Source organism: Gorilla gorilla, chromosome 5 (assembly GCF_029281585.2).
Source record: "Gorilla gorilla gorilla isolate KB3781 chromosome 5, NHGRI_mGorGor1-v2.1_pri, whole genome shotgun sequence".
Classification (NCBI taxonomy): Eukaryota; Metazoa; Chordata; class Mammalia; order Primates; family Hominidae; genus Gorilla; species Gorilla gorilla.
Window position 1 is genome coordinate 189,736,264 of NC_073229.2, and position 12,603 is coordinate 189,748,866.

At 34.3% G+C, this 12,603-nt stretch overlaps 1 protein-coding gene across 5 annotated transcripts in view; it reads right to left on the reverse strand.

The window, feature by feature from the left end:
• The window catches only part of PDE10A (phosphodiesterase 10A), a 332,525-nt gene that overhangs the window by 87,452 nt on the left and 232,470 nt on the right, over positions 1–12,603 (reverse strand). For all 5 annotated transcript variants that reach the window (XM_031012517.3, XM_055391784.2, XM_055391783.2 and 2 more), the window contains 4 exons: positions 10,965–11,120; positions 9,424–9,474; positions 8,289–8,347; positions 6,653–6,704 (listed from right to left, as the gene is read on the reverse strand). In XM_031012517.3, the coding sequence (XP_030868377.2) occupies positions 6,653–6,704; positions 8,289–8,347; positions 9,424–9,474; positions 10,965–11,120 (318 nt within the window). The remainder of the gene's footprint in view (positions 1–6,652; positions 6,705–8,288; positions 8,348–9,423; positions 9,475–10,964; positions 11,121–12,603) is intronic.

Here is a 12,603-nt window from a genome sequence, read left to right on the forward strand (position 1 = left end):
GTGGCTTGAGCCAGGGAGGCAGAGGTTGCAGTGAGCAGAGATTGTGCCACTGCACTCCAGCCAGGGTGACAGTGCCAGACCCTGTCTAAAGAAAGAAAAAGAGGCTTCTGTTTTAAGATGAGCATTTCTAAACATATGTTCACCTTTTCACTCTCCCCAAATATTAATTTTTAACTTTGAAATGACCCTCAGATGCTGAAAAGGAGTTAAAAATATCTAAAATTTTGGTAATATTTATAAAGTCCAAGCATCAGGTCAATCTAAAAGCCACCCCTACTCCCTTATACACACACATACGCATACACACATATGCATACACACATACGCATACACACATACGCATACACACATGCATATACACACACAGGCATACACACATACGCATACACACATACGCATACACACATACGCATACACACATACGCATAGACACACACAGGCATACACACATACGCATACACACATATGCATGCGTTTACCTATAAGTGAAACAACCCTCTTTATAGCAACAGTAGATTTTAAATTCAGTTAAAATATATCTTCAAATTTCTAAGGAAAACTTACTTTAAGCCTAAACGTATTTACCAAGTCAAACTAGCATAAAGGAAAATAAAGATATTTAAGAAGGGTACAGTACTCAGAAGTGTACTATCTTTGAACTATTTTAGAAAAGGAGATGGGCTCAAGCAAAAATGAAGAAATAGATAAATAAATTCAAGGACACATGGGAAGACTCGGGGTTCAAGAAAACATGAGGAGCAAAGAAATCATTAAAACTATACTGAAACTGTAACACTTGTTAGTAAATGATATCTAAGAAATTACAGGCATCATCATGAAAAATTAATTTAAGAAACATGAAATATATAAAAATATTTATATATCTAAAACTATGTAAGGGTAGTAGGTAAGAAGAGTAAAAAAAATTAGGAAACAAATGTGCTTCATTTATTATCTTGTTGGTGAAGTGAGTGATATGATATAAACACTGATTATTTATTGATTTTGATATAAAACTTCATTTTAAACATAAGACAACAGCTGTCAGGGCTATTGCTGGCATCATGTAAAGAGAAATTGCTTGAGACTAAGGACTACACAAAAGTAAGTTGAACTGAGAAACAGAGAAAGACATATTCATGAAAAGATTATTTGAGCCCCCATGTCCACTAATTATATAAGCCTGAACATTCAATGGCTTTTCAGCAGTCTGAGCCAGTAAATCCTCTCTTTTATTATCTCACACTAATTTAAGTAGTTGATGTTTTCAGATAAGAAAGGAAATATAAAGTACCTATAAATTTATAAAAATTGATTTGAAAATCTAATTCATTGATTCCCAACCAGCAGCTGAGCCACCTGGCTGCAGGGCATCTGGAAATGAGTGCGGGTATGTTTGTTGGTTACGAGTTCTCACAAGCTAAAGATGCTGCAGGTCTGCGGTGCCCAGGATAACACTGTGCCAGAGGGAACTGCTCTGCCCAAATGTCAGCATCAACCTATTGAGAAGCACTGACCTAGACGAACTGATCACCTAGGAATTTAAGAATTACCCAGATTAGGCCAGGCGTGGTGGCTGACACCTGTAATCCCAACACTTTGGGAGGCTGAGGTGGGTGGATCACGAGGTCAAGAGATTGAGACCATCCTGGCCAACATGGTGAAACCCCGTTTCTACTAAAAGACAAAAATTAAGCAGGTGTGGTGGCGCATGCCTGTAGTCCCAGCTACTCGGGAGGCTTGAGGCAGGAGAATTGCTTGAACCTGGGAGGCAGAGGTAGCAGTCAGCCGAGATCATGCCACTGTACTCCAGCCTCCTGACAGAGCGAGACTATGTCTCAGGAGAAAAAAAAAAAATTACCCAGATTTGCTTGTCTGAAAATAATAAATCTTCTGTATTATCAAAAAGTTCCTCAAAAAAGTCTAACCTCATTCCCCACTTGTTTCCTCTAATCCAGGGTTATCTTTTCAAAACACATATCTGATCTTGCACCTCTAGCTTACAAGCCTTAATTAAAAACTCCCTCCCAGGCCTGGGTGACTTGGCCCTTCCAGGACCTTTCTACACAGGAGCACACTGTTCCCCCATCCCCCAAAGTAGAACCCTCTTTCCTCTTTGCCTGTTTAACTTCCACACATCCAGCAGACCAAAGTCACAGTATCAGGAAAGCTTGCCACAGCCTCCCCAGCTACGTTAGATCCCATCACAAGCTTTCAGGGCACTGTTATGCTCCTTAATAGGCCTGACTCTGACTAGTTTCATAGTTATGTTGATATTTGGCTCATGTCTGTCTCCCCACAGACTAGAACCTCAATGAGGACAGAGGCTGTGAAGGGTTTTGCTCACCATTTGATAACTCCAGTTACTATGTATTATAGGAATATAACAGATTCCCAAGAAACATTATAAAAGAAAAGGGTGAATGAAAACTTGAAGGATCCAATGTCATAGAAGAAACTGAAAAGAGAATCAGAGATCTACCCCTAATAAGACTCTAATGGGGGTCTTAGCTGATTTATATCAAACATCAGGTGAACAAATAATATGTATATTATTTAAACCACTTTAGTCCATAGAAAAGAACGGAACATTTCTTAGCTCATTTTATAAGTGTAGCATAACCCAATACCAGTATTATCCAAAGATAGAAAAAAAGAACCATTGAGCAATCCAATGTATGAATACAGATGCAAACTTGGAAATAAATATTAACAACCAATCCAGGAATAAAGAAAATATTACAATTAAATAGCCTTTATACCAGGAATGTAAGAGTGGTTCAACATTGAGTAATAATACAATAGTCTACTCCAATCATTTTGAAATAGCTTATAAAAATTTGATAATACCCAACACCAAATCAGATGCAAACTCACAGAAAATTAGGAATAGAAGGAAATGTTTTAAAATTGATAAATTATATCTGCTGTGGACCCACAACAAATATACACAGCAATGAAATGTGAGAAGTACACACATCAAGGAAAAGAAATATATTCTCCTGTTGATATCTGTTGTTTCCATTTAACAGTGTTCATTAGGTTCCAGCTAATACATTAACAAACACAAAGAAATAAGTACTGTAAAAACTGGAAAAGAAGAACCACTAGAATCTCTACTATTGTGCATTATAAATCACTACCTTGAAAACTAAAGACTATAAACTGGAAAAATAAGTTAACTATGGGGGACCATAATCAATACATTCAGTCAACCGTTTTTTTAAAAAAAACTGAAAATAAGAAAATGTCTTTGGCTAGGAAGACGCCATATGCTGAAGATATCAATTCAAGTTTTCTATAAATTTAAGACAATTCCAATATAAATTACACACCATAATGAACTGAGATTCATCACAGGAGTGCAAGGTTACTTTAACATCCAAGAATCAATCGATGTAATATACACTATCAATAGAATTCAAAATAAAAACCATATGATCATCTACACTGATGCACAAAAATTGACAAACTGTAACATACCTGCATGATAAAAAACACGCAATAAAGTAGGAAAAAAGGGAATTTCCTCAACCTGATAAAGGCCATCTATGAAAAACCCACAAAAAAAATCATATTTAATGCCAAAAAAGTAAATGCTCCTTCCTTGAGATCAGGAATGAGATAAGAAAGTCCACACTTTGCCACTTCTTTTCAGTATTGTGCTGTAGGTTCTAGCCAGGGTAATCATGCCAGAAAAAGAAAGAAAACACATCTGGATTAGAAAGTAGGGAGTAAAACTGTCTCTAATTATAGAAGGCATGATCATATGTATGTGTGTGTGTGTGTGTGTGTGTGTGTGTGTGTATGTAATCCACTAAGAAACTATTGGAACTAATATATGAGTTCATCAAGCTTGCAGGATACATAATCAATGTATAAAAACCAATGTTGTTTCTACACATTTGCAGTATAAAATCAAAAAATAAAGAAAACAATTCCATTTATAATAGCATTAAAAAAATAGGAATAAATTGGCCAAAACAAAAGCAATACTTATTCTCAAAAAACACAAAACACTGTTGAAAAAAATTAAGATCTAGATAAATGGAAAAATACCTCACGTTCGTGTATTAGAAGTCTTAATTGTGTTACAGTTGTTAAGATGGCAATACTTCAAATTGCTCTACAGATTCAACATAATTCCTATCAGCATTCCACCTGATTTCTTTGTAGAAATTGACCTGCTACTTCTAAAATTTAAATGTATTTGTTAGGTACCCAGAAGAACTAAAAGAATCTTCAAAAGTTGGGGAACTCACATTTCTTAATTTCAAAACTTACTACAAAACCACAGTAATCAAGGAAGTGTACTGGCATTACCACAGACATACAGAGCAACAGAACAGCATCCAGAGTCCAGAAAGAAAATGGCATTTTATGTTCAACTGATGTGCTGGGGAAAACTTGATAGCTACATGGAAAAGAATGAAACTGGACCTTTACCAAACATCATATACAAAAGTTAACTCAAAACAGATCAAAGACCTAAATATAAGAGTTAAAAAACCCTACAACTCTTAGAAGAAAATATCTGAGTAAATTCTCATGATCTCTAATTTGGCTTAGATATAAAACCAAAAGCATACACAGCAAAAGAAAAAAATAGCTAAATTGGATTTCATCAAAATTAAAATCTTTTGTGCCTCAAATGACACTATCAAGAAAGTGAAAAGGCAACCTACCAAAAAGGGAGAAAATATTAGCAAAGCAATTATGAGACAAGGGAGTTACAGCTAGAATATATGAAGAACTCTTAACAAGTCAATAATAAAAATACGAAGAATTCAATTAAAAAGTGGTCTATGGCTCTGAATAGACATCTCCCCTAAGACAATATACACGCAGCCAACAAGCACATGAAAAGATACTCAACATCATTAGTCACTAGAGAAATACTAATCAAAACCACACTGAGACAGCACTTTACACCCACTATAATGAAAAAGTCGGATAATAGTAAGTGTTGGTGAGGATGTGGAGAAATCAGAACCCTTGTGCACAGCTGCTGGGAATGAAAAGTGGTGCAACTGCCATGGAAAGTTTGGCAGTTCCTCAAAAAGTGAAACATAGAACTACTACATGACCCAGCAATTCCACTCCTAGATATATACCCCAAACAATGGAAAACAGGCATTCAAACAAAAACGTGTACAGGCATGTCCACAGCAGCACTATTTACAAGAGCTAAGATATGGAAACAACCCAAATGTTTATCAACTGATGAATGGATTTTTTTTAAATCTGGTATGTATATCCATAAAATGGAATATTATTTGGTCATAAAAATGAATGAGGTACTGACCCATGCATAATATGTATGATTTTGAAAACAATATGCTAGGTGAAAGAAGCCAGGCACAAAACGCTACATATTATGTGATTCTTTTCAGATAAAATGCCCAGAATTGGTAAACCCATGGAGAAAGAACGTAGACAATGATTGCTTAGGGCTGGTGAGGCAAGGGGAAATAGGGGCATAAGGAAGTGATAAGCTAAGGAGACGATAGCTAAAAGGGTATCAAGTTGCTTTATGAGGTAATGAAAATGTTCTAAAATTGATTGATGATAGTTGCACATATCCGTGAATATAGTAAAAACCACTGAATCAAACACTTTAAATGGATGAACTGTATAGTATGTAAATTACACTTCAATAAAGCTGTTTTTAAAAGAAAATATTAATAATACAAAGAACGAGCAGTAAGTGCTCCTTGTACCCCTAGTATAAGCTCAGTGTCAGTCTACATTATAACTTTATATTTTTCTTAAAGTTACTCACTGATTTACAAATTCCTTCAGTTGTTTCATAATAAGAGAAGTTATTTTAATGTACAATTATTTTATTTTTGTCTAGATAAAACCGTAGAAATAACTTATCACATAAAGAATGTGCTGAAGTTAATAACCTATGTTATTCTCTAATTATCTTTAGTAAACTTCCTGTCTCTACAAGACATTGCACAAAGCACACTTCATATTTGTCTTTTACTATGTCAAATAAAAAAAACTTATCAGTATGCATCATAAAATCTCTAGATGAGAAAACTCTTTATTGCAGAAGAGTACTGTAGAAAGAACATTTATTAAAGCACATAACAGGGCACAAATGGTAACAAGAAGGCCTGGGCATGCATGGCATCCACCCATACATTCTGACAACTAGAAGCCACTTCTGAAAGAAGTCTCACTAGAGACCTAAAAGTACTCAGTAGCATAGGGAAATATGCCTATAACTCTACGTCATACAGCTTTAGGCTCAAAAGTGCCTGATAGCCATCTAGGAGAGAGGAATAATTAAGACTAGAACTAAGTAGAATGAACTTGAAGATCAGGAAAAAATCAATCGAGAATTCCCCACATATCCCATATGTAAGAGGTGTTTTGAAGAACATAAAAAGAAACCAAATGTCTTTTCTAAGTATAGCTCTCCATTAATAAAGAAAAGCTCTGAGATTTTTAAAAATGGTATTCAAACTTACTCCCCCAAAATTAACGGAAGTGACAAACAGATCAAGGTGAATTCCTAGGCCACCACATTTTCATAATATTGAAAGTGCCTGTGGATGAGTAAGTTTAAATGTTATGCCATATATTAGCACCACGGGTCTAAGGGTTAAACAAAATCACACTCAGAACAAAGACAACCTACCATTATGTGTTCAAGTAGAGAATCTATTGCAACTATGTTATCAAAATACGTTCTGAAAAAAAGAAACATAAATCCTGTAAGTAACTTCATTAGTTCACAGTACACATTACACTTTGAATTCATTTCCTGGTTTTGTCTACATTTAAATAAAAAAACATAAAGATAAATGTCTTTTGATTTTTCTGCTTTGGTAAAAAAAAATCAGTACTGTAGTATTATTTTAAAGAGATAAATGAAACTTTATGATCGACCTCAGCATGAGGGCTCTATAATTCCAGAGAATGCAATCAGTATTTATTTTATTGATAAGTATCAGTGTAGAGAGAAAGTCTGTTGCATTTAACAAAGTATGCAGAAATAAAATTGCATCCACCATATTTAATATTTTCATTAATAACTCTGATCTAAAATACAAATATTTAAATGTGCTAAATCTCATCAATAGTTAAATATAAATTATCACTGAAAACTGGAGAAAGTTAGTATTTAAAGTGTACTGAGAAAGTAATGTAATTAATTTGAGAAGAAATGTCAGAATACAAGTAATGCTATGGATCTAATGACTTTATATGAGTATATATTCATTGTTATGAACAGCGAGTAAATGTTTCAGAGGCAAATAATGCATATACTAAAATGTCAATCTGAAAAAAGATAAATCGATATGCATGTAATGTATGGAAAATGTAAAGAAGGACTCTTAAGATAGACTGCACTGGCTAGGTAGTGTTTAACCTAGTTGGCTTAGGTATCCAAGGGGAGCTTTTTCAGTCCCATACTTCTTTAATTTTATTATTTCAAAAACTAAATGTAACATAAACTAGTAACTTCAAACTAATTAATGAGCATCAGTAATAATTACTGATGGGTAAACTGTTAGGTGCATATACAGTGACATGTGAAACATAACATGTCATCGTTGTTGCTGGAGGCCACAGAGGAAAAACTACATTATTCCTTTAGTGAACTTGTAGGAGGACATGACCCTAAAGTTGCCACATCCCGGGGCATATTTTACATTTCAGTGATTAATTACATGGGTCAGATATATAGATGCAGACTCCTGTAGTAAATAAAACCAATAAAAATATGTGATTTAATAAATATCTATTATATAATTGCTTCCACTGCTAGCCAAACGGATTTTTTCTAGGCCAAACCAGGGAAATAAAACATTTTCTCAGAAATGATAACTGAGATACTATACATAGGAAAATTTAAATAATAATAATAATGATGCTTAATTTACTGACATTGTTAGAAAAACCAAATACGACTTTTTGGAAGAAAATAAACCAGAATATTTTCCCTCCTACTGTAGCCAGTATTCTCCTGCATAAATAGAGATATTTAGTGTCTTTAACATATTCTCAGAGAGTCTATTTAGAAAACATACATCAAATGGAAAATTAACATCATCACATATGTATCTGCAATCCTTCACTTTAGAGTGAACGTGAATGAGTATATAACTCTACAATCCATAATATGATTAACCGTTCTTCCCAGACTACTTGTAAAGACGGATCTTCAGTTATCAGCTGCAATAGACATTAGTCTATTTCTGCCACAGGCTGCCCTTAATTTAAACCATTGATTAATAAGAGCTACTACATCCCTAGAAATGAACACTTACTTTGATACGTCGAGTAGGAAGTCATTCAATTCTGTCTGTTTGGCAAGGCCTCTGCATACCTACCATATAAAATAATAGCTACAATTACAAGAGATTTCTGCTTATTTCAAAATAAAACTTCCAGAATACTAATTACCTTATTTATTGAAAGAGGGCCTAACACAATCACTTGGATTATAATGTAATAATAATATCAATAACCATTAATATTTACTGAATACTTAAATGTGCTAAACATTGTTTTAAGCACTTTCTATTTATTGTCTCAAGCACCACAAAACATTATAGGTTTGGAATTTACATTTCATAATGGACTTATAAAGATGTTAAGAACCTTACTGAGGCTTCAGAATTAATAAGTGATAGAAGCAGCATTCAGGTCTGGATAGTCTACCCAAGTCTCTCTTTAGAACTACTTTACACTCTATTTCTAAAAACTGTAGTTGAGCACATATTCCACCTACACCTGATAATTCGAGTCCTTTCTACTCCTTCTATCATCCTACAGCTCGATTTTTCTTCCTAGCATACAGTTCCTCCCTCATCAACCTCAATTTGCTGAAACAGAAGTAGAAAAATAAAACCACCACCAAAAAAAAATAAAAAGAGAGAAGGAGAAGATACAAAGAACGCTATATTGCTACCATGTTCTTGAACTTTAAAGTCTAACCACCAGTAAAACTATAAGTAGTTGGTGATTTTTAAATTAGATATCTTCAAAAGAACCAGATATCTTAAAGTTAGAATGTTTCATAGATCACTTAGAGGAAAATTTAATTAAGAAATGGAATCATAAAAATATCAATGCAACTCCAGTAGGAGATTGTTCCTAGGTTTTCAGTGGAAAACAAATACTACAGCAGGACATATGCCATTTATTGCATTAATTATATATGTATTTATTTTATAGATAGATATATATGAATGTGAATGGACACACATATATTGCAAAATATTTAAGGCAGGGAGTAAGTAAATATAACTGATTAAGTTAAAATTTCTAGAAATAACAGAAAATTGTAATATCCCAAAATAAGGCATTGGGTGACTTAACCTCCATTCTGGTCTTCAATGCCTCACTCCAAAAACCTCTTCTCCCTTAGGAAGCCCCTGCAAAAACACCCCAAAGACTCACCTGCACCTGATGTATTGCTACTGAAGCCCAGGCAAGATTTGCTGTTGCAACCTAATAAAAACGAGAAATACATACCTATAAGTAATAATACATAATGTATATATATATACTATATATAATATACTATATATGTATAATACATAACATATATACTATATATAATATACTATATATAATATATATATCATACATAACATATATATATATACACACTACATGTAGTCATCTCAACAAAGGACTGGGGGATACATGTATATGAAGAATTTTCTGACATCACTGAGCTTTTGAACATTTTCCAAACACAAAGCACCAAATATTTACAAGGTTTTTCTTTTATATTTTCCCCATCTATTTAACTGACTTTAATGTTCTCTTGTTCATCTTAATTTTGGATAAAATGGAAAACAAACTGATTGTTAAGAGAGCTGTAGCCCAATGATTTTCACAAAATTACTACCTTTCAGTTTAACAAAAATACTATTGAAAAGCAATCTAATGACCACTTTAAATAACGAAATATTTCTAAAATGTAAAAATCATACACATATATTTATACACAAGCTAACAAGTTCCTCAAAATTACTAGCTATTCTACTTCTTTTATTATTCACTCATTCAACAAATATTCATGAGTGTCTATTATGTACCAGGCACTATTCTAGGTGCTGGAGATACTGTAGTAAATAACAGAAATGAAGTAGCCTTCAGTGTACTTCAGGGAGAAGGACAAGAAATGAAATAAGTGTAGCATATAATATATTAGATAGTGACATGTGCTACAGAGAAAAAGCAGAAGAAGAGAGAAAGAAACATTGGATAGGAGCCATTCAAATGTACATGAAGTGTTCAGGGAGGGCCTTATAGAGAAGGCAACATTTAAGGAAATTCCGAAGGATGTGGCCGTGAGGGGGATAAGTGGAGAGAAGAAAAAATGCAAAGGCCTGAGTTAAGCAGCCTGTCAGCCTTGCCTGAGGATCCAGCGTGGCTGGAGTGAGTGAGGGACAGGTGGGGTAGCAGGAGATGGGTTCATTCAGGCAAGTGGACAGGAGTTAGGCCACTGAAGGAAACTGGTTTATACTGGATGTGATAAATGTGTCATTTTAATATTTGCCTTTAGTATTAATGAGCCTATTGAGTGAATAGTGAATGGAATTCAAATGCATTTGACACTAGAGTCTTTTATTCAGGACACAAGCTAAGAAAAAGACATTTTAAAGAAGACATATAAAGACAACCAGAGTGTGAAAAGTCTCCAAAGTCCTTCTACTACTTTCTATGACTCAGAGTACGGCATACCTTTTAATGTTATACTGGATTTTACTTAACAAAAGGACCATATTTCTTACGTAACCTGTTTCCTCTCTAAACAGAAACAGGTTTTAAAATCATTATTATTAGTATCAAAACACTGTTAAGCAAATTGTGATTTTAAATATTAATTCATGTATTTTCAGTTTAGTATTACTTAGCAATACTAACAAGCACCTTCAATGAGCTAGGTACAACTAAAAATTCTAACTTGCAGCATTTAAAGGCCTTACCTCCTGGTGACTAAGACAGAAGGCTTCTTTGCCCCAGTGCCGATACAGCTCGAGAATACCAATCAAGTCACCAATTGCAGTGACAATTGGCAAGCAAAGAACAGACTGGATACGAGTCCCTGATTCCAGTCCAGTACCTCTTGGAAATCGTTCATCCTGAAAAACAAAAAGATAAAAAGACATAAATTCAGTGAAATGATCATTAAGTGATGATTCTTATTTCTATCAGAAATTGCCATGATACTTGTAATCAATAATAAGCAGTACTTTTCAAAGGAAAACTAAATGATGATAGCCACCATAAATCTTAGGTAAGAAAATGCTTACTTTTTCATAGAACTTATACCCAAATACTGCTTTAATATTTCTTTATCCTTACGCAGCATAAATTTAATGAATGAATGACAAATGTTAATTTCATATGATAATAAAAAAAGTAATCATAAATGCTGGCACTTATTCATCATCTTCTATGTGCCGGAACAGTCTCAGGGTGTTTACAGGTACAACGCCGCAGGGAAAATTACTCAAAATGTAAACACTACGTGAAGAAAATTATATATAAACTTTTTTCTATTTTTAAGCCTAGAGTAACACAAAAGTGTATGTTAATAACAGTCATTCTAACTGAATCTCAAAGGCCCATATTAAGTATTCGAATCATCTAATAATGATCAATTACTTATCATAAGAAATGAAATTGGTTCTTTGATTTTAATAATTTTCTAGCTTAGCAAATTTACTCAAAAGAAGTACAGGGAAATTGAATGAATTAATATCAAAAGCATCAATTCTATTTATTCAATTTCTACTGTCTGTAAGAAGCTATCAGGATGAATTAGGACTTCATGAAATAGTGTAACTCTGTACTTGTAATGTACAGATCTTTTGAAAGCTTACATACACAACAGAACATTTTCAAATGAGAACTTATACAGCATGGGCCCTCCTTCTCTCCTTCCCTCCCTTCCTCCCTTCCTTCCCTTCTCTCCTTCTGTCTCTTCCTTCCTTCCTCTAGCTACCAAATTTATTCAAGGTTATACAAATAATGGTGGAAAAAACAAAATTAAAACCCAGGTTTCATGGCTCCTATTAGCACTTAGAGCAATTTTTTTACACCTGTGTACTTGTTACCTTTGAAGTCTATATTCCATGTCATAAAATTTCATTAAAATGTCCACATGTACTGTGGAGGACTAGACTGAGGGCTCCACTTTTTCTAGTTTCTCTGTATCTATGTGCATGGTTAGTGATCTATACTGAGTCTGGGCCTGTCTACGTGATTTGCTCTGGCTAATGGGAGGGTAGTAAATTTGATGTAAGCAGTGGCTTGAAAACTCACTTGTATGTTTCCCACTACTTCTCTCAGACTCCTGTTACCTCACAAAAACACGCCAGGATAGCCTCACCGGAAGGGGGTGAGACACACAGGGAAAGCGGAGGGTATAAGAGGCCAGCCAGCACCTAACTGATGGCCAGCTGACCTCAGACGCATAGGCAAGTCCAACTGACAGCAGTCCAGACCAGCAGAATAACCCAGTCCTTAGATTCATAAGAAATCACACATGGCTACTGTATGATACCAGTAAAACTTGAGGTAGTTTGTCATACAGCAATAGCTAACTCATTCATATGCATC